This window comes from Talpa europaea (assembly GCF_964194135.1).
Source record: "Talpa europaea genome assembly, chromosome: 3".
NCBI classification, from domain to species: domain Eukaryota; kingdom Metazoa; phylum Chordata; class Mammalia; order Eulipotyphla; family Talpidae; genus Talpa; species Talpa europaea.
The window spans coordinates 28,448,471-28,472,211 of NC_140069.1; the positions used below are offsets into that span (position 1 = coordinate 28,448,471).

A 23,741-nucleotide genomic window follows, 5' to 3' on the forward strand; every position below is an offset into this window, starting at 1 on the left:
GCAATAGTAGCATTTTACACATTCCTCCATTAAATGATTATATGTCTGGTAATAATTAAAACAGTTTGGTATTTTGTTCTAATAATTAGAACAAAAACAGACATACAGACCAATGGAACCGAATAGAGAGTCCAGAAATAAAGCCACCCTTATATGAACAACTAATCTTTGACAAAAGAGCAAAGACTATACAATGGAACACGGACAGTTTGTTCAATAAATGGTGCTGGGAAAACTGGAGCTTCACATGCAAAAAAATGAAACTAGACCACTACCTCTCACCATGCACAAAAATCAACTCAAAATGGATAAAAGAACTGGACATAAGACCTGAAACTATAAAATTTATAGAAGAAAATATAGATAAAACACTACAAGACATACATCTCAGAAACATCTTTAAAGACTCATCACCCAAAGCAGTGATAGTGAAGGCAAAGATAAACACCTGGGATTACATCAAACTGAAAAGCATCTGTACAGCAAAAGAGACAGTAACCAAAACAGAGAGACACCCCACTGATTGGGAAAAAAATCTTTGCATCCCATTCAACTGATAAGGGACTGATCACAAAGATATACTAAGAACTCACAAGACTCAACAAAAACAAAACAAACAATCCAGTCAAGAAATGGGCAGAAGAACTTAAAAGACATTTCTCCAAAGAGGAAATGCAAATGGCCAATAGGCATATGAAAAAATGTTCATCACTTATAATCAGGGAAATGCACATCAAAACCACACTGAGATACCACCTTACACCAGTAAGATGACACATATCAAAAAACAAGCAAAAATGAATGTTGGAGAGGATGTGGTGAAAAAGAAACTCTCCTACATTGTTGGTGGGAGTGCAAACTGGTCCAACCACTATGGAAAGCTGTCTGGAGGTTCCTCAGTCTGCTAAAAATGGAGCTACCAAAAGACCCGGCAATTCCACTACTAGGGATCTACCCAAAGGACACATAACCATTGATTCAAAAGAACACCTGTACACCTATGTTTATTGCAGCACTATTTACAATAGGAAAAACCTGGAAACAACTCAAAAGACCAAAAATAGATGACTGGATCAAGAAGATGTGGCATATATACACAATGGAATATTATTCAACAATTAAAAAAGATAAACTCATGCCATTTGTAGCAATGTGGATGGAGCTTCAAGGAATTATGCTCAGTGAAATAAGCCAGAAGGAAAAAGAAAAATATAGGATGGTTTCACTTATAGCAGGAATATAGGGGAACCGAGTAAGACATCAGTGTAAAAAAAATAATAACAGTACAAAACACAACAAAGCAAAAACAGACAATTATAAATCAGAGACATACCGCAGGGGAGGATGAGGGAGAAGGATCAGAGGGAGGGAGGGAGGAGCACAGGGGGCTGTGGTGATGGTACATGGGTGCCTTGGGAAAGGAAATTCTATGAGGACACAATCTGATGGGGTGGGGGCAAGCAAATATTGTTTTAGAAAAACAAAAAAAAATATTTCCCCCACTATAAAAAAAATTGATTATATATCTGGGATGGCCTACTTCATCTTCACACTTCATACCTATTGTTGTACTGATTAATAGTACTTACTATTATTTTCAAATTCTCCCATTCATATGAGAAAATACATGGTCACTCTATCAAGACCTCTGGTCTGAAACTGGGGCTATTTTGTAGTTTCTATTTCCCTTCCTTCCAACCACAGTTATGTTTGTGCATTCCTTATGTTCCTGACCTCAGATATGAAAGAAAAACAGTGAAATATGGAGAATACAATCATCAGCTCAAAGAGATACACTTGCCATCAGATGGTACAAAAAAGGGAGGTTTTTTTTTTTTTAAGATTTATTTATTTGTTTATTTATACAGGCCCTGGGTATAGTCAGAAGCGCGGGAAGGTGAGAGAATTCACCAGCAACACAGCGGGGAACAGAATAGGCAGACCAATGAGCAGCGGGCGCAGCAGGAGAGGTCTACGCGCCATGTGGGACCCACGCCCGGTGGCCTGGGATCGAACCAGCGCTGCAGAGGCTGTGGGCAGCTTCGCAGCCCAGCGCTCAACTGCTGCACCACCAGGGGAGGCCCAAAAAAGGGAGGTTTTTGTGAATGTTTGCCAACTAGTAAGTATAAACTGTGGTTGAAGTTATAGGAAAATATTCCCAAGACCATGGATACAGCAACCTGTGTTCACAGGAACTACCTTTCCTGTTGGGGCAGGACCCTGTTTTCTTTCTCTTATTATACCCATGCATATATTCTTCTTAAGTGAAGACAGCAAGCCCTAGTACAATGCCACCAACCATTGTGAAGGGGAAAGAATATCCCTTCATATGAAAGATAGGTTCCAGTTCTAAGAGCTTAAGAAAAACAGGGATCACACTACTCTCTTCTGCTATCTGCCACCCAAGCCATGATCAGTGTATTCAACTGTATCAAATGCCAAAAATTCATTTTTCTTTCTATTCCACATTCTCCAAGTCAAAGGAGAGAGTTTTGTGATTCCATCTATTTCAGCACCTGTTTCTCTTAACATACATACAAATAAGTACATGTTAGGAATTATTAAGGTATATTCATTCACAACAGGAGGCAGGAAATTGTACATTCATTAATTTTCAAGTGCCCTATGCCAATCAAGGAGACTTAAACACATTTTAATACACGTTGAATCCTAAAATCTTTGTTTAAATGTTATAAGTCTAGGGTCTCCCCTGGTGGCGCAGCAGTTGAGCGCTGGGTTGGGAAGCTGCCCGCAGCCTCTGGAGCGCTGGTTTGATCCCCAGCCGCAGGGCGAGGGTCCCACATTGCGCACAGACCTCTCCTGCAGCCTGCTGCTCCCCTCAGCAGTGTGCTTAGGTCCTTCTGCCTGTTCTGCTCCCTGCTCTGGCTCTGGTGAATTCTCTCACCCTCCCGCGCTTCTGACTGTACCCAGTGCTTGTATATATAAATAAATAAATCTTAAAAAAAAAAAGTTGTAAGTCTAGAAATCTAATCTGTGGTGTTAACCTGATTAGTGCATGTTACTCACAAACTTTGTTTTATTTTAAACAAATGTGCTTATTTCCCCCGCCCCCCACAATAGGTCTTTCAATTTAAGAATGTATATTTTAGAAATAAGTTTCGAAACACTTTACAAGAACGTTTATTAACAAGAATTTGCTTAATGTCAAAGTTAAATCATCATGAAAAACCTGGTATGTTCAAGCTTTTCAATGGAATAAAATTGCTCACTAAAAGTCAGGGAAAAATATTACTACTGTTTTTGGTAAATAAAACACAATGATGAAATAAAGCTTCCTTAACAACATAAAGGCAGTGGGACAGTGACTCAAGGAATTGGCATATATTGTATTTTGATACTTAATGTAGTTCACAGAATACCACTTGACTTTATTCTTAGGAACAAATTTAAAAATGGCAGTGATGAATTTTCAGGCCTAGTTACACCTACCAGGAAAATGACGCAACCCTTATTCACCTCTTCCAACTAAGGTTTTTACTGGCATATTCTATGAGTTACACTTTGGCACTCTTCTAAACATCATTAGGCCACAAACTCAGTCTAAGTCAAATATTTTTACAAACTAAACAATCCAGGGCTAAAAACTACCCAAGTTACAAAGACCTAATGCTGTTTCCGTTCCAAGGAATGGGCTATTTTATAGGGGAAAAAGTGCTTACTACATTAAAAGGGAATGGTGCCTTAGCCCAAAAGAACTGGGCTGGCCAAAGCATTAGAAAAACACGTTAGGATCAAACCTGCACTGGCCACCAAGTGATAGACATAACCCAGTAGTGACCTTGCCGAGCTCCTTATCTCATGAGCCTAGATAATGGATTGTGTAGTTAAGTTAGTTCATTTAGTATTGGGTCAGTTAAGAATTATACAGAAAAATATCTTCACAGACCTGAGCCACTATTCATAGTATTACTGCAAAGTAAGAATTCTAAAAGCATGTCCTACTAATGGTAGAAGAGTAGTAGTAGCTCTGCTTATGGAGAATGATTGACTGCCAAAAGCTAAGAGAATGTATATGCTGGCAAGCTAACCTAAACTAAGTTCCGCAGTGAAACTTTCATTTTTCTACACTAAATATAGATATAATAAAGGATATTTTTTATAATTGCTTTGTAATTTCAAGTTTCAACTTTGAAATTACTTCATTTTTCCTGGCATATAATAGTTATATTGAAAAACACTTGTTGAATGAATGAATGCAAAATATCTGGTTTCTTTACAGATCTGGGAAAGCTATATCATGTTAAGTGCTATATAAATAATATCTAGGAACCCTCAAGCAATTTCATATACATCCTCCTTTCCTTTCTAAAACAAAGACCAACAGTTTACTTGAGTAGTTTTATGATTGAACTAATTTTGTTCAGCCCTCTCACCTCTATCATCTTTACAAGTAGTTTTGTCATATAGGGCTCATTTTTAGTCAATTGCTATCACAATCAGCAATGCATCAGTGCCTCAATAGCTGCAAATTCTTTGCTTAAAGGAATTCATTAAATATAATCCATCATTTATTCAGTTAATAAACTGGTGCTGAACTCCTACTCTGTGCAGTAATTTTAAGTGCTGGGGATATATCCTTGAACAAAATGAAACAAAACAAATCCCCAAAACTGTCCTTATGGAGACTATGAGAGGATAAGAGAATAAATAAAATACATTAATCATGTACATTAGTAAATCCTATGTGATATGAGAAAATTAAGAACAGGGTAAAGAAGAAATTGTGAAGAAGTTGCAATTTTATATAGAGTAGTCATGGTGGCAGGAGCATTTGAATATGGACTTGAGCTGCTGGGAAAAAGCCCTACAAAAACCTGGTGGCAGGAATCACACCAGGCATGTTCAAGGAAAGCAAGGAGAACAGTGAGGCTAGAGCTTAGCAGGCAATGGGGAACAAAAAGTAGGAGAGGCGATCACGGGGGGCTATGGGGGGAGGATAATCTTATTAGGCCTGGAAAGCCCATTGTAAAGATTTTGATTTTTCTCTGAGAGAAACAGAAGCCAGTGAAAGAAAGCTTTTGAAGTGGCAATAGGACTGATCTTAGGTTTAAAAAGAACACTCTGGCTGCTGTGCGGAGAATGTGAGGCAGGGAGAATAGGGTGAAAAAAAGAAGTCAAGTCTGATGACTGCCCTAGTAATCTAGGTAAGTGGCTTGTGATAGGTCAGAACAGTGAAAGTGGTGAGAAAGATCAAATTCTGGATATAGTTTGAAGGTTAGAGTCAAGAGCATTTCCTGACAGATTAGATGTGATGTATAATAGAAAAAAGAGGAGGTGAGTATTACCTCATAAATTTTGGCTGCAGCAACTGGAAAAATGGGAGTTGTCAATGACTGATATGAAAAAAGACTGGGTGGAGTACGTTTGGAGGAGGAGAAAGATCAGGAGTTCCACTTTGAACACGTTACCCTCATACACAAATACCATAATCCAGGAATTATAATTTCTGTTTATTCTTTTCATCATAATTTATTTGTAGATTAAAAATAAAAACTATGGCCTTTTATTTTCTGAACATTCTAGCTAGAACAGTATTGGAGGATCATATATAAAATAATGCTTACCTATTAGAGCCAACATTTCTCTCACTGCAGTAGCTGGATTTCTAGTCTACCAATTAAGAGTTAGGAAAAGTTCCTACTTGCCTTTCACTTGCCAAAAACAAATGTGTTTATAGTTTTTTGTTCCCTAGATTCAATAAAAGTGTGGGGAGGATGTAATAACTCTGGAATTAGAATTAGAAGACCTTGGCTCTTTCACTTACCTGATTTTAATGATGACAACATATTAATAAAATGAAGAAAATACATATTTTAAAGGGATGGTGTGATATTAAATTAAATGATATAAATGAAAAAGTTTCATGGACTGTAAAAAGTTATATACCAATGTTAGAAGCTAATGATATTATTGCATTGCCCCAAATTTTACACATGAATTTCCTATTATTTTTGCTCACTTGTTTATCCATGTATCCCACTATCCTACATAAAGGAATGATTATTTCTTGAATAACCTCATTAATTGGTGAAAAACTTTTGAGTATGTGGGTGCTTCTTCAGCCTTTCATGCCAAGCCATTCTAAGAGCTGCCTAGACACTGATTACAAAAATTACTTATATAAGTGTCTGATTCTATTACAGTAAATTCTGCAGCAAAACAGTCAGTAAAACCCAAGACCAAAACCAAAAAGGTGCTGGTAAAGTAACAGGTGGCAGCATGGTAAAGCAAAAATAGCAATGAAAAGTGGGCCAGGCTATACACTACTGGAAGCGTCCATTGGAGCAATTCTAAAATGTTGGATCAGAAGAGATGTTTAAAACATAGCCAGTAGGAGAGGAGAATGATGACATATGGCAGGAGAGGGAAAAGAGAAGGCAGTGGGGATTAATGCCAAGGTTTTGGCCCTGACTATTGCCTATTTATTTTGTAAGACCTTGTCCTGATCTGATGATCTTTTATTTTTAATTCTGGAGGAGAGAGGGTATGCAGGTAACTTTTCTCAATCATATCACCACATGCAGAAAACCTAGGAATTCAGCTGACAAAGGAAGGTAGGTGCCTGCTTTTTGGAGATGGAATTAACATTTCTTGTCAAATCTTGATGAGTTAGCTACAAGTTTCTGTGTTCTTAAATGATAAAACTCCTTGGGAAACAGAGTCAAACTTTAATAACTTTCCCCTAACTAAAGGATTCTGGAAGACCTCTGAGGACCCTTTAGTAAGACTTTCTGTACCAAACTCTCGTACACAAATTTATTATGGAACTTCTTCTCTATAATTATTTACTGATGGGGATATCTTCTGATATAAGGTATATGCTCTTTCAAGATTGGGAAGATGGGCCTCCTGGTGGAACAGCGGTTAAGCTCTGGGTTGCGAAGCTGCCCGCAGCCTATGCAGCGCCAGTTCGATCCCTGGCTGCTCCCAGGCCACCAGAGGAGGGTCCCACATGGCACACAGACCTGTCCTACTGCCCGCTGCTCCCCTTAGCAGTGTACTTCGGTCCTTCTGCCTGCTCTGCTCCCCGCTCTGGCTCTGGTGAATTCTTTCACCCTCCCACGCTTCTGACTGTACCCAGTGCTTGTATAAATATATTAAATAAATAAATAAAAATAAATCTTAAAAAAAAAGATTGGGAAGATATTTTATTCATTCTCATAACCACTGAGCCTCTGACACATGAATAACAGTGAATAAAAGTCACTTTTCCAATTGCTTCTATCTACCTCTTTTCCTCCTATTCCTTTATCTCTAAGAGGCTAGTTCCAAAGCTTTTTTAGTGAGATCTCATACGTACTTCATTATTCTTTTGTGTCACAGGCTGCTCATATAAAATTGCTAATGTCAAGCAATTCTAAGTCCGGAAACTCAGAATGTCAAATCATGCTTTTCCTCATAGAGAGATGGAATGTTTGAGACATAGACAGTATCATTGTAGCAATTTACTTAAATTGTTATTTAGGCTGCACTGACTTTGTTGTTGTTGATGTTTTTACTGTAACAATGTCATTCCTGTAAATTCATTTTCCCCCAACACATCATCATGAAATTTTTCAAATATACATTAAAAAAAAGCATCTTTGAGTAAGCATATGTATACCAATCCCATAGATGCTCTAATGACATTTACTTGTTCACATTCTAAATTAATAATTATCTAGGGAAAAAATGGGTTTCAGCAGGAAAAAAAAAGGACTTTTATATCACTTACTATTTATGATTTTAAAAACCAACAAAAATGTTAATGCCAATTACTTTTATTTATTGACACCTTATATGCTAAGTCCCTTACTACATTATTTTGAATCCTTATGAAGTTCCAACTGGGAAATAGCCATAGAGGGGTAAGGAACCTGACTAAGTTCCAGAACAGGTCACTAAAGGCTCAACTTACACTAAAAGGTCAAACATTTTAATAGTGATCCTAAAGCTAAAAGAGGAAGAAACAAACCCAAATAATTGAAGTAGACATTGTTTATATACCCATCATCCATTCTAATTTCCCCCATTCTTAGAGCACTCCTATTTCTTTTCATGAAGCATCAAAAACACCCCAATCTATGTGTCTCAGGGGAAGTTAACCCCAACCCCAGGACCCTTGGGTGTATAGATCTCCTTCCTGTAATTGGTTCAGAAATATAGATCTAGGGACCTCCCTGGTGGTGCAACAGGTTAAGCACAGTACTGTGAAGCAATAAGCAGCATGAGTTCGATGCCCGGCTGGCCAGGGAGCTAGCGACCCACATGGGGCAGCAGACCTCTCCTGTCTCGCCCGCTGCTCCCCTCAGCAGTGTACTTCAGTCAATCTGCCTGTTCTGTTCCCCACTCCATCTCTGGTGAATCCTCTCACCGCCCACACCTCTAGCCTGTACCCCAGTTCTTGTATGCATAAATTAATAAATCTTAAAAAAAAAAAAGAAATTCAGGTCTAAGTCAAATACAAAGGGAAATACCTAAATCACAGGGCTTGGTTCAGGAATGGGTAGGTGACCCAATTTGGCCTAAAAATTCATGGAAAGAGGTTTTCTCAGAACTTCTGGGAGGAAACCTCCTCACCCCTGAAAGACAACTTTGGGAAATAATGGATGGTGTAAAGTGTAGACATGGAGCCAGGAACTTAATTACAGCCTCAGTGCCACCACACAGGCTAATTATAGCAGAAAAATAGAAGCTGAGATAACTCTAAAGTCTTCCCTACCTTTGGATTTCAAAGTTATGAGAGTCAGTCATTTCCTTACTCTTTGGATTTTCTGTTATTTGTAGTCAGAGATATCACAGCTGGAGAAACAACTCAAAAGAATATTACTTTAAAGAAAAAGTTAATAGAGAAGAAAGGATTATATTTAGAAAGTTATATGAAGGGTCCGCTGATATGAGGAAGCTATATTGGATAGTAGGTCTTCATTTCCAGGGTTGTGTTTAGCAGCAACAGTGGCAGTTTCTGTGGTCATTCACAGAAAGACCCTTTAGGCCTTCCTTTAAAAGAAAAGCCCTTATATTTCCATCAAAGATCATAAAGGAATAAATTCTAGTTAGGTTTTAAAAACTCTAGATAAATTCTTGCCGGCAGCTCTCTGCATGCAGAGAACTACTTTGCCACCCAATCCCAACACTTTCCTTTTGCTTTTGAGATGGTAATTGATCAGGCCAGTATGCCTAGGTTCTTTTCCAGGTTTTATTCAATTACCCTTATCACTCCATTCTTCTAGGATTCAGTTTTCAAATATGACAATCAGTGGGACAGCTCTGAGAACAACTGATAGTCTAAATAACTATTTGTGAAATATAAACATGAACTAACATTAAAAGTAAGTATGTTAGCTTCTGCCTATCTTTACTAATCACTATGATTTAAGAAACAATGAGAAGAAAACTGCCAAAATACTACACAAAGGAATTTTTCTTCTCTATCCTTTTCCTCTTCTCCTTCTTAGCACATGGTGCTGATTGACTGAGCAAAGAGCAGTCTTCCAGGTAATTGTGTTATTAAAGTTACTATTAATATTTATTGCATCAGAAAACAAAAAGCAGCATAACAAGATGGGTAAATTTTTTTCTGGATACACAGTGTCAGCAAATAACCCAACAACAGTTAAGAAATCAAGGATCAAGGTGGGGCAAGGGGTTAAGCACCACACTAGGAAGCAATCCGCAACCTCTGCAGCACCAGTTCAATCCCCAGCTGGCCAGGGAGCAACGCACATGGCGCAGCAGACCTCTTCTGACATGCCCGCTGCTCCCCTCAGCAATGTGTCTCGGTCACTCTGCCTGTTCTGTTCCCCACTCCATGTCTGGTGAATCCTCTCACCCCCCACATTTCTGGCCTGTACCTCAGCTCTTGTATGCATAAATAAAACAATCTTAAAAAAAAAAAAAAGCCAGAACTGAGCATAGCATAGGTAACCAACAAAAGGGAAAGAAAAAAGGAAGAGACAACACATTTCTTCTACTTAACAATTAAGCCTGAACTGAAGTTAGCCCTATTTATTCACTTTGCCTTCTAAAAACAACAAAGTCTAGCAGAAATTAGGGTAGAAAAGTTGTTTATAAATCTTTCAATGTGATGGATGTCTAAGTACAAGGTCATATTGTCCTCTTGCTTCTTAGAAGAGTTATATACAATGCTATCCTAAAACAAGTTATATATATATTTTTTAATTTCAATTTTATTATAACAGCAATATTTCTACAGCTACCTCATACCATCAGTTTTAGTGGTGACATATACATTTGAACATTTAATATATACTTATCTTAAAAATAACATACTTTAGAAAATATGACTTTATAAGTAAGTATCCTATATTTCTAGTGATGATTTAGGATATTTTCTTGAAGCAAACTTATTAGGAAAACTTGAGAATTTTATTGCTATTGAGACATACTACCAAAATACAGTCTAAAAAGGTTATACTAGTTGATATTATCACTCACAAACTATGATCATTTAGCTAGACTAAATAATCTATTTCATCTATTACTCTTATTCCTTCTTGCTTTTACATACTTGTTAGTCCATCGGAATCTTGGTAGTTGTTTTCAGTTATATGAACATTATAAACAATGTTCCTTTTTTCATATATCTATTACTTGCTGTGCTGCTATTTCTAAAATACTGAAACTATCTAGTACACTCCTTTATTATCTGTTTCTGTAAATGTACAATAGACATTTGCTGCATGGAGGTAAATGCTGGCAGACCTATTTATCTTGGCATACCATGATAAAAACTTTTTTGCCAAAATAAAGTGCTGAAAACCAATTATAGTTCAACCAGTTAATATCTATGTAAAGTTTACTTTAAGGTTATATATTTTATATGGAATGCTAATTTTTAATTTTCATTATAAGTCATTCAACTTATCAACATCTTATGTACATTTGCAGCAATAGAGGTTCTATAACTAATGGAACATCTCATTCTTAAAATACTTCTTTAAGTTTTTAAATGAATTAATTTTCCACAGAACACTGCTTAGGGATATTTAGCTTGCAAATGTCAGAATGTCAGCATAATGATATTCCGACATTAGTGGAAATCACTGTTGACAGCATACTTTAACATCTTCCAAAGTTGTGTTCTTGACTGATGAACATTTTTTTAAAGACAGGTTTACTGGAGCATAATTTGTAAATAATAAAATTCACTCTTAAAATGCACAGTAGGATAGGATTTTTAAAAATGTGTTTTGTGGGGCCTCTCCTGGTGGCGCAGTGGTTGAGCACTGGGCTGCGAAGATGCCCGCAGCCTCTGCAGCACCGGTTCAATCCCCGGCCGCTGGCGAGGGTCCCGCATGGCGCGACAGACCTCCTGCCACGCCCTCTGCTCCCCTCAGCAGTGTATTTCATTAGTCTGCCTGTTCTGTTCCCCGCTCTGGCTCTGGTGAATTCTTTCACCATCCCGCATTTCTGACTGTACCCAGTGCTTGTATAAATGAATAAATAAATCTTTAAAAAAAAATGTGTTTTGTGGTGTAATCACCACAACATTCAAATGTAGAATATTTCCTTTTCCCCTGGGCTACCAAAGATGCATTTCTGAATGGGTCAATATTTAGAAAGAAAGGTAAAAGGGCACCTGAGGTACATTTGCTAAAGCCTAGGAATCTTTAAAGGAAGATTATTGGGTGTTGGCTTTGGTGTTTATTTTATATACTTCTATACTATGTAAAAGGATTTTTAGTCATTTGTTGCAGAAAACCTTTGATGTAGAGCCAAAGTTCTGGAAATAAGCAATTTTAAAATGCATGAAATCTTAGATGAGAATTATATACATTCCCATGGCTGTGATGTTAATATTCTTAAAATGTTGATTCTTTTATGCAACACTAATTGAAAGTCCAGAGTTTGCTTGTTAGAAAAGTACAACTGACAGAAAACCAAGCAAACCATAGACTCTCAGTTATTTTGAACAGCCAGCATATTTATATATTTTTTTACTTAAAAAAGATACTAATGAATTAGTTATAATCTATTTTCCTAGCACTTTCCTCCTTATATAAAAGCATTTTTATAGACCATGAGGAATATATTAAAAGACATCTTTGAAAATTGAGGAAAGTAAATGAGGAAGGAGAAGTTTTTGAAGTAGCAGAATTGAATTCAGAGTGTGAAGACTTATAACCTAGCAGGGAAAGGAAGAAATATTATTACAAAAGAACATGAGGTGGGATGAGATGGAATAGAGGTTTTGAAAGGACAGAAACTGACTGAAGATGTAGCTAGAGCTAACTGGACTTGACCTGTTCTGGCCAGCTTAACTAACATTTTTTAAAATTTAATTTTATCATGCTTCACAGACAGTTGGATATAGTAATTTATATTGTTTTTTATTCTTTAGATAGTTTCAGAGAGGCCCAATATATAAATAACAATAAAAAACCTGGTGAAACAGAAATCTTACTTTGGTGAAAATACCTGTCACTTTAGAAATAGTGAAGAAACACTGAATAAGTAATTTTATGATAGCTAAAGTAAATTTTTTATAAATGAATTTATTGTGAAGAAACATAATTTTTAGTTATTAAAGAGAGCAAGAATGCATGGGACAAGTTACCAAGTGAGAAAGTACTCAACGCTAAAAGCAAAGGAGAGCTACGGAAGTGGCTACAACCAAGTGGTTAGGTGGAGGAGGAAGAAGAAAGGTAATTACTGTTGTAAGTTGTCGACATTCTTCTCCAGGATATGTAGTATTTGGATCAAAGAACCTCCACCTTCAGATCCCCAATGATGTGGTTCTATTCTTTGCCCCTAAAAATATGGTTTTTATTTTGCTACAAAAGTCTTATTTACTCTTAAACACTGATTTGAAAATGAGCATGTGTTACTCCTTACATATACTACCTCTGTAAGTAGGCTTAATAAGATGATTACTTGCTATTCAGGAATAACAGGGTAATTACTGCAGTCAAATGAACATAACCCAGGGCAATCTTAGCCCTCTCACCCTTCTATTTAGTAAATTTTAAGTATGTGCTCTTTTTATTTAAATAGAAAAATTGTAGTTTCTGGAAACAATGGGTAATATAAGCAACAGATATTTCAAATCTTAATTGAAATAATTTGATACTATAGTAGAAAGAAATATATTTTGTTAAAATAGGGAAAATATAAATAACATTGTAACATTGATACTTATATTTGAAGATCATAAACCTACTATCAATGTGTGAGTACAACTGAGAGGTTCATTCTACAATGGTTTTGGCTTCAAAGCATACCTATTATTATTCAGATTAATCTCTAGTTCAACTAATTTCAACTCCCCCTTACTGACTACTTACTTAAAACATTTCAGTCTAGTATTCAAAGCCCTTTACAATATAACACTTCTCATTTATTGCTTTGCTTCTTAGTTATAAGTTGGTTCATTTGTTTATGTTTTCTCAAGTAGATTTTAAAATCCTAGAGAGCGGGGTCACAGTTTATTTATTTTTCATACCTCTGTCAGTCTGTAACCAGTATATCTGGTATATAATAAGCTCTCAACGAATACTGCTGAACAAGACTGAATAGAAAGTTTTAATACCACATAAGGAATATAATTCATTGACTGAATTTCTGGTTAAAAATTCAATAATGGATAAATATCAGCATGAAACTAAAAATACATTTTATATTTAGTTAAAATAATGTTATGTTATAGAATCTTATATTTATTTAAAATAATTTTTTTAAAGATTTATTTTTATTTATTTATTTAATTTATTTATACAAGCACTGGGTACAGTCAGAAGCATGGGAGGGTGAGAGAATTCACCAGAGCCAGAGCGGGGAGCAGAGCAGGTAGAAGGACCGAAGTACACTGCTGAGGGGAGCAGCGGGCGGCAGGAGAGGTCAGCGCGCCATGTGGGACCCTCCTCTGGTGGCTGGGGAGCAGCTGGGGATAGAACCAGTGCTGCAGAGGCTGCGGGCAGCTTTGCAACCCGGTGCTCAACCGCTGCGCCACCAGGGAGGCCCTAAAATAAATTTTTAGTTTTTGTTTTTCATGATGTTTATTTAGCATCTTCATTTAGATAACTATGAAGTGTTCTCGCAGCAGAAACTTATCAGGGGTAAACCACACTATTTTAATATTTGGAAGTCCTAACTAAAATTTAGGCAGGTGTGACAGTTCAATGTGCCTAAGTTCTTCCCTTGGAAAAGATAAGCAGCAAAATATTTAATATCTTTTCCAGGCTAGATTTTAAGAAATTCCAGGCATGTTTCTCCCAGGACCTCTAATCCAAATGGCTCTGAGTGAATCCCTATTTTATTGGAGCCCTTATTTATTGCAGCGTTACACACAGTAACCAAGCAGTTACCTCTGAAAGGAAATCATTATCAGAGAAACACCAATGGAAAGTCTCTACATGCACAGCACCCAAAGTCTCTATCTCCTTTCCTAAATACAGATGGTTGTAACCTCTGGTCTGGCATGTTCATTTCACACCTACCTCAAGTTAGAAGGCAGCAAGATAAGCTAGAACAGCAACATCCTCTCCCACACCAGCTCCCATCATCAAACTGTATCTGTTCACATGTGTTCTCTGTGTCTACTATGAACTCAAAATACATAATATTTTATGTGGGATAAAGACTTTGGCAAGTTTATTCATTTTTATAAAAAATTCTTATTTGATACCTTATAATTTCTCCAAAACTCTTTACATTAACCTCTGAAAATACAATTTTCTCTAATCTCATTCTTTTGTGTCAAGTGGCAGTCTAGAGAACTACCAGTACAGAATGGAGGATGAAAAGGTACTTTTTTCAGGTAAAACTTAGAAATGTTCTTATAAGTTTCAAAGTGTGAAAAATTAAATTGTCAGGAATTATGGACAATTAGGTGGGAGCTGGAGATGAAGTTAAATGAAAGAAGAAAGAAGATGCAGAGATTTTAAAAAACTGAGAAAATTAAATATGTGGCAATGTTTAAACTCAAGATAAAACAAAATGTATGAAGACTGGAAATAAAATCACATATTACTTTACTATGCAATAAACAATTCATATTGACTTAAAGTATGATATAAGAATACTGGGAAGATGGAGACATACAACAAAGAGTAAAAGATGCGGCTGCCCTAGTGGTTGCAGGGAAGTTAAAGACAGAGCACTATGAAGCTATCACCAGCCACTACAACATGAGTTGATCCCCAGCCAGGGAGCCAACCCACATGGTGCGGCAGACCTCTCTTGTCTAGCCACTACTCCCCTCAGCAGTGTATTTCAGTACATCTGCCTGTTCTGCTCCCCATTCTGTCTCTGATAAATCCTCTCACCCCCACACCTCTGGCCTACACCCCAGTTTTTGTATGCATAAACAAATAAATCTTTAAAAAAAGAGTAAAAGGTGGACTCCTCATTAACAATAAATAGCAAGCAATTAGATAATATTAAGATAAATCAACAGATGGTAATGCATTTATTTTTTTCTGAATTATGGAGACAAATACTAGAAGAAACAGCTTAGAGTTAAACGTGGTTAAGTTCATTGTTCAGAAAAAGAGATTCCTCTCAAAATATTACTGCAAATTGACAATGCACCTGGTCACCTAAAAGCTCTGATGGAAATATATTGATACAAGGAGAGTCATGTTGTTTTCATGACTTTTAACAAAACATCCATTGTGCAGTCCCTGGATCATGAAATCATTTTGACTTTCAAGTCTTATAATTTAGGCAAAATATTTCATGAGGCTACAGCTGCCATAGATAGTGATTTTTCTGATGAGTCAGGGTAATGAATTGAAAACCTTCAGGAAAAGTTTATTCTAAATGCCATTAAGAACATTTGTGATTCATGGCAGGAGATCAAAAGATAAACAGTAACAGGAATTTGAAAGAAATTGGGTCAAACCCAAATGGATGATTGTTAGGGGTTCAAGGTTTCAAAAGAAGTAACTTTAGATATAAGAAATAGCAAGAGAACTATAATTAGAAGTAGGGCCTGAAGATGTGACTGAATTACTACACTCTTACCATAAACTTGAACAGATAAAAGTTACTTGTTATGAATGAGCAAATAAAATGGTTTCTTGGGATGAAATCTTATTACTGCTGTGGACATTGTTGAAATGACAACAAAGAGTTTACAATATTATATACACTTAGCTGACAAAACAACAGCACGGTTTGAAAGGATTCACTGCAGTTTTGACAGCAGCTCTAATGTGGGTAAAATGCTACCAAACATCATCACATGCTACAGAGAAATCTTTCAAGCAAGGGTCAATGTAGCAAATGTCATTGTTGTCTTATTTTAAGATATTCCCACAGCTACCCTGACCTTCAACAACTGCACTCTGATCAGTCATCAGTCATCAACACTGAGGCAAGGCATTCATTCCACCAGCAAAAAGATTACAACTCACTTGAGTCTCAGATAATGATTAGCATTTTTCAGCAAAAAAAGTACCTTTAAAGCATGTACATTGGTTTTTATATACATAATGCTTATGCAACTTAACAGAAGATAGTACAGGGGCAACAGCTTTACAATGCAATGGGAAACCAAAAAGTTCAAGTGACACACCTTTTTTGTGATACTGACTTTTGAGTGGTGGTCTGGAACGTAAGTCATAATATCTCCAAGGTCTGGCTATACTTTGGAATATGGAATGAATTTGGCTTTTTAAAAATTAGTTTTAGGGCCTTCCTGGTGACACAGCGGGTTGAGCACAGCGCTGTGAAGCTGTCCATTGCCTCTGCAGCTAGGTTCAATTCCCAGCCATCCAGGGAGATTCCCACATGGTGTGGCAGACCTCTCCTGTCTCGCCCACTGCTCCCCTCAGCAGTGCCTGTTCTGTTCCCCACTGTCTCTAGTGAATCCTTTCACCCTCCCGCGCCTCTGGCCTGTACCCCTGCTATTGTATAAATAAAAAATAAATCTTAAAAAATATAGTTTTAAATGTTTTTTAATTTTTTTCTCATGTACTTATTAACACTGTCATAATATTTATAAGAGATGAGAAGACATTAATTTAAAAGGACAGTAAATATTATTGGAGTCAACACACATGGATGTCACAATGCTTGAAGGGGACAATGAAAATCAGAGTACAAATGCAGGCTACTTCATTCACTGGCTAAATCCCATCTAAAATACATTTTTCAGAGTGAAAATACTACAAAAATTTTGTCAAGATGGGAAATAACTTGCCTGAGCCCTTAGCTGGTCATTTTGTTATTTGCAGTACTTCTCTTTAAGCAGTGAATCTGAATTTTTTATCATACATCAGTGACCCATATAATTAAAATTAACATTACACATTGGTTTTGGAATTAATGCTTAGATTATTCCATTCTTTATACTTCTATTTCCAAGGATTTGTCTATTTTTTCTTATCCTCTGTTTATAGTGTAGATATATTTCCTCCACTAACAAAAATTTCCCACCATATTCCCAAAGTTATTAAAATTAATCTTTCAAAAGAAACCTTGTCAAAAGCTGTGCAAAATATAACCACCACCCAAGGTAATTAGAAGGAAATGAGTAACAAGAACTAGAGCAGAAATCAGTAAAATTTAAAACAGGAAACCAACAAAGGAAAATCAATGAAACCAAAAGCTAATTTGTCAAAAAGATGAGTATCAGTAAACCTCTAGACAGGCTAACTGAAAAATAAAAAAAGGAGAGAGGAATAAAATTAAAAACACCACAAATGAGGGCCTCCCCTGGTGGCTGGTGGCGTGGTGGTTGAGCACTGGGCTGCGAAGCTGCCCACAGCCTCTGCAGCGCCGGTTCGATCCCCTGCTGCCTGTGAGGGCCCCACATGCTGTGACAGACCTCTCCTGCCATGCTCGCTGCTCCCCTCAGCAGTGTATTTCGTCAGTCTGCCTGTTCTGTTCCCCGCTCTGGCTCTGGTGAATTCTCTCACCCTCCCACGCTTCTGACTGTACCCAGTGCTTGTATTAAAAAAAAAACAAAAACAAACAAACACAAATGAGTGATATCACTAAAAATCCCATGGAAATTGAAAGGATAATAAAGGCTCACTTATTTAGAGAGGGGCCAGCACAAAGTGAGGGAGGAGCACAATGGGTTATAGTGCTGCTTTATGAATGCTTTGGTGGTAGGAATCCTTATACTGTCAAAATATTAACAATGATGCAAATCAATGTTACCTCAAAAAAAATAAACATAAAAATAAAAATCATACATTAATACAAGATCCAATTCAGTATGTGAGAGTAACCCATGGAATTAATATAACAGTATAGGAACTATTCAATGATATTATTTCAGGTTTGACTTTGCAAATAATCTTTGAGAAACTACTACTTGCATAGTTTATATTTAGTGTCAAAACTTAATATTCCCAATTATGTGAAAAGATTATTAAAACATTACTTCTACATTAACAAAAAAAGGTGGCATACTGTGAACACCCACAACTTGATAACTTGAGGAACTGAATTTCACAGACATACCCCACTGAGACCAGGGAAGAGCCAAGTTACCCTCTCTCATAAAGATTACACTTCTTTTTAAAATTGTGGTACAATGCACAAAAAATAAAATTTATTATCTTAACCATTTTTCATTATAAATGATGTATTTTTAATATCACTTCCATGAAGGAGCAAAGGGTCAGAAAAACATTTCTAGAATAGCAAAAACTGTGTAGCTGACATTTATGACACTGAGGATAACAACACTGAAGTAATGGTTGCTAGTAATCTATATGAGTTAGTTATTAGAACTAATTAGACAAGTAGCAATCATTTTGCTTAAGTTGTATAAATTCCTAAGACATGTCAGTAATATATAAGCTAAATTTCACTGATATGAGAGTCATTAAATTGGCACAAATAATACAGGAATTTAAATGTTTTCCCAACCCAACTTGATTCAAGGACTTCATTAAAAATGCCACAGGGAAATTTCTTTGTTTTGCTTATTTTCATATGATATAATTCCATTTATAAGCACTGCCTAAAGTATATTGAGAAAAAGTCAGTATTTTTTGGAGAATATATAGTTTTATAATCCTTAAAAAAGGTAACGTACAGATATCATGCATATTAAGATAATAAAGTTAGAGAATCTCTATTTATGAAAATTAAAAGCTTCATCATTTTAGGTATTTTTAAACAGAATGAAAGACAAATGTAGCAGTTACAGTACACGAGCTATGGAAAAAACACTGAAGTGAAAGATTTAAATTCGAATCTCAGCTCCATCTATTTTTTTAATATATATAGTATATTATATATATGATTTCACATATATATATTTTCATATATATATATCTCTTATATATATATATATATATATGATTTCAGGTACATTACTTCCTGACTCTGAGACCCAAGATCCTAATGCTTAAAATGGTGATAACTCCCATGACCACTTCATAGGGTGGTTGTGATTACATGCTTGAAGATATATGACCTAACTTATATGAAAATACTTGGCACATGGCCTAGCATCAAGCAGCTCTTAGCAATACCTCCTTTTCCTTCTAAAAGAATACAATTGTCTAAAACAAGAAAAAATTAAGGCAATGTATTATTTAAAGATAAACAGCTCCTACACTTGAGTTTTTATAGATTTACTCCAAAAATCATATATGATTACAAAATATGGAAACAAAAATAAACATATCTTGAAAGTATCTAACAAGCAGCATTCTTTGTTTCATGCTGACATGTTTTGTGGTTACATTGTAGGCTTCCAATGAACACCGGATCAAAATTAAAATTCTAGGCAGACATTCAACTTCTATGATTATGTCCATTCTTCACTGAGCATGGGAAAAGAATGCTCTAGAAGTTATTTATTGAAGATATTCCCATAGTACTCTTACAAAATTCACTTCCAAAAGAGGCCCTATTTCTGTAACATATATGAGTAAGTGAAAGCTATACCAGGTTTCTTGCACTGTAAATTTAAAAATTACAGCAGGGTAATAAAATCCATTTTTAACAGGGTTTTCTGAAGAAAGGCTGCAGCAATTCTGCAGTGGTGTATGATAAATTACTGGAGAAAAAGAAGAAATTAAAAAAATAAGGAACACTAAGGCAAAATGAGTTATGATCATATTTTGAATAAAATTAAATGTATTCAATAGAATAATTAGTACAAAGCATTCATTATAGTCTCTTCTCATTATGAATGTAAAGTTGGCAGAAATGCAGTTAAGTTTAATCAAAATCAGGTAATAGTTACCTCTGTGGCTTTGTTTGATGGTTCCAGTCCAGTCATATTTGCTACTATTAACTGATGTAAGAGTTGAACTTGAGCCACATTTAGGAAGAAATCCAGGTTTGTGGTTATATTTACTTCCAAGGAATGGCCACACACTAAAATCTCCTGAAGGATAAAAAAGGTTGGATATAGATAAATAACCCGATAGTCATTAGATGATAATTTATCATTCTTATTTATTTGACCTGTATTATTTTGAGGAAGTCTCCTGAGGACTCAAGTTCATATGTAAATGAGACTAATAGAAACAGTGTGACCAATCACTTCACAAAATGTAATGGATTAATTTAATAAACGTTTATAAGGGCCTGCTATGTATCAGGCCCTATGCTAGTTACAGAGAAACAAACAATAAGACTTTTTCATCTTTTCTTTTATATATGACCTTTTCATAACAAACCACTATCACTGTTTCAATATATACAAGATGATGTAATTCTTCAGCAAAATCTTGTTCATTTTCAAACCAACAAATACTAAGTGTTCTGCAAGGATAATGTATTCACTAATACTAGAGTACTTGGAATATCGTAAAGATGTAGTTGGAGAGACATATGCAAACAGGCAACTGTGGGCAGGCAATTAGAATCACAAGTGGATGGTCTGAGTTTTCTCAAAAGGATATAGTCCAAAAGATTTATAACATAATAGAAGGCTGAAGCCAGAGAGAGCTGGATTAATTAGTTTTACTTTTTCTTCAAACTGTTAAAATCTTGGCAGCATGAGATAGATGTCCACTACTTAACTAGTGCTGTTCTACAGAACTGAGTCATTTGAACATTCATTGTTGGAAAACCATTCAGAGGAGGAAAACATTATGAAAAACAATCCAGAAGCTTCACTTAATAAGCAGAAGTCCTGCCTCTTGTCATGAAGTGCATGTGGACAATGTTCAAATGCTGGAAACGTCCAACAAACCTTCTTATTAGTGTTAACCAATTTAAGGAGACTTATGACTGGCTCAAATACTAACTAGATAGCTTAGAGCAGCTTTTAATAAAGTCATAAAGAACAGCATGTCAGAAATGATTATCCCTTTTGTTCAGTTAAACAAACTTCTTACCCACTTATTCCCTGTACTTCTCATTATAGTTAGATCTTTTACTTTACTCCTCAAGTAATGATGCAAAGAAACAAAAAAGCAGACTCAGATATTAAGAAAAAAATTAAATTGTCACTACAATATTTACCGGGAGGATGAAAATTTTACTAAAGATATCTATGTTCTATCACAATGACATACCTACTGTGAAAATTAGTGATTTATGATGTTGGTAGCTTAAAGAGTATGACAATTGGTAGAATGAGCAGTCAATGCCATAAAACAAGGAAAATGTCTATTTTTATAGAAACAGCTTTTTCATATGCCTCCTTTCATTTCATTTGATCAATCTGATCCTAAGAATAATCAGGAGTGTAACTGGGGCAACAATATGAGGTAACTGATATATGCATAATTGAAATTGATGAGCAAAGAATTTACATGAATGGCTGAAGATGAAAATGACAGCCTTTAGTATGAAGCACAGGTTGGCTTAGAATTAGGTTTTCTGATCCTACCTTCATGCTTATTTCACCTGGCAATAGGGAACTTTCTGGTAAAGTCATCTAATTATAAATGAGTTTATTAAGAAAGGACAGAATTTTATTAAGCACTTTTTAAATTTCATGATGATAAGTATTTTGGGATCTAAATAAGAGTATTTTTAGGAAAAAAAGCCTTCATAATTCAGTCATTCTGATATTTCTGCGAGCCAAACAGGAAATAAAAGCAACTCTGAAATGTAATTCCAATGTGTCTTGATTCACAGCAACATTAGCTTAAAAATAGGGCATCACATGAAGAATTTCATGTATTTAATGTGTAACTACTAAGTAACTGGAGGACAATGGTAAGATTTACTTCATTTTACATACCTTTTTGTGGGTACAGATACCATGCCTAACTTAACTTCTCTGTTGGGCTATTATAAACATCAAAAAAGATAGCATATACAAAAAAAATTGTTCTTTAAAAACTTACAGAAGGAAAGCCAAGTTTTATTGGCTGGCTTAGAATATGTATTCAATCTTTAATTCTTCTGAACTTGCCATAACAACTGCCCATAACCCTGTGAATGGTCAAAGTTTACAAAGATCTTAGCATAATAAATTTCTATGAAGAATTTGTTTATGATGTATCACACATTATGATCATATTTCTACTCTAAGCACATGGGCACTACAACATAGTGATCAGACTAGAAACCAGGATTCCCCAGTTATTGGCTATGTGAGACTGATAAAGTCACTTAATCACTGATAAAGTCACTTAACTTCTATAAGATATGTATACAAATAGGTGTATCTCATGTTGTGAAAATGAAATAAGGTTATTTCCTGTACAGTTTTCTAGGTCAGTTAATCCATGTGAAAGCTGTTATCTATCAGTATTACTGCTGTTTCATTAGAAAAAGATTATAGAGATTATGGGTGTAGGGTCCAGAGTCTCACCAGTTTATTTCATAACATTCTCTGCTGCTTACTACTCATGAAAATGTGGACAAGTTATTTGTTTCTGTTGGCCTCCTATGTTTCCGTTTCCTCATCTATAAAATGAGGATAGTAGGAGAAGGTAAAAGAATTAAGAAAACTAAATGAATTATGACTTGTAAAGCAACAGTTACTAGATAAAGCTCAATAAAAATTAGTTTTGATAGTAACTTCTTAAAAATAAGCTAATCTGACATCCTGTGCACTGAAACTATGAAAACTCCTAACATGCAGAGGAGCTGTTCCATTATGCAAATTAAAATAAAGTCTAGCAAAGTTCCAACCTCAGTATGCATATTTTCTGGAGAAACCGTTTTGGTGAAAATAATGGCAGGTGCTCCAGTTATTCGTACAGAAAAATCTGTTAATATGGGAGTCAGAATTGCTCTTCTTTCTTGATGCCGTCGTATGCTAAAAGATAAAGTGAAAAATATTAGCCATTTCATACTCTTCAAGGATACTGCTCATTATATTTGCAGAAGTCTTTGTACTACAAACAGTATGACAGAATCACATTATTGTCACCATTTTATAACTACAACTTTCCAGACTTATGAAAGCAAAAATATTAAAGAGAAAATATGTACTTAATCAATTTCCTATTAGCATCCTAGGACCTTTCACCATATATTTTCTTTTTAATTCCTTTGTTCTTGAAAGTAGTTTATTGTCCTTTTTGTAACCAATAAAAATCTTACTATTTGTGAACTTTAAATTTCCTGCTTTTAATATTTCTGATCTTCTATTTGACAATTCCCGTATTTCCAGTCTTACAAGGTTCATAAGCATATCCTCCTAATATTTGATTTCTGTTTTTTAAAATTTCTTAAAAGGATCTGAGTCCATACCTATACAGAGTGTGAAATGGCTTTTGTGACTTTAATACTGCCATGTTTTTTCACAATAGTCCTGCAGGTAAAGTAAGGATCATTACTAGTGCCATTATTACCAAATAAGAAATGAAGTTGAGGGCTAGACAAAGCCTATGCAG

At 35.6% G+C, this 23,741-nt stretch overlaps 1 protein-coding gene across 4 annotated transcripts in view; it reads right to left on the bottom strand.

Annotated features, from left to right (window-relative positions):
• Nucleotides 1–23,741, bottom strand: part of VPS13B (vacuolar protein sorting 13 homolog B) — a gene marked incomplete at both ends in the record, with an annotated part of 598,760 nt that overhangs the window by 208,422 nt on the left and 366,597 nt on the right. For all 4 annotated transcript variants that reach the window (XM_084230016.1, XM_084230015.1, XM_084230017.1 and 1 more), the window contains 2 exons: nt 20,180–20,323; nt 23,035–23,161. In XM_084230016.1, coding sequence (XP_084086142.1) covers nt 20,180–20,323; nt 23,035–23,161 — 271 coding nt within the window. The remainder of the gene's footprint in view (nt 1–20,179; nt 20,324–23,034; nt 23,162–23,741) is intronic.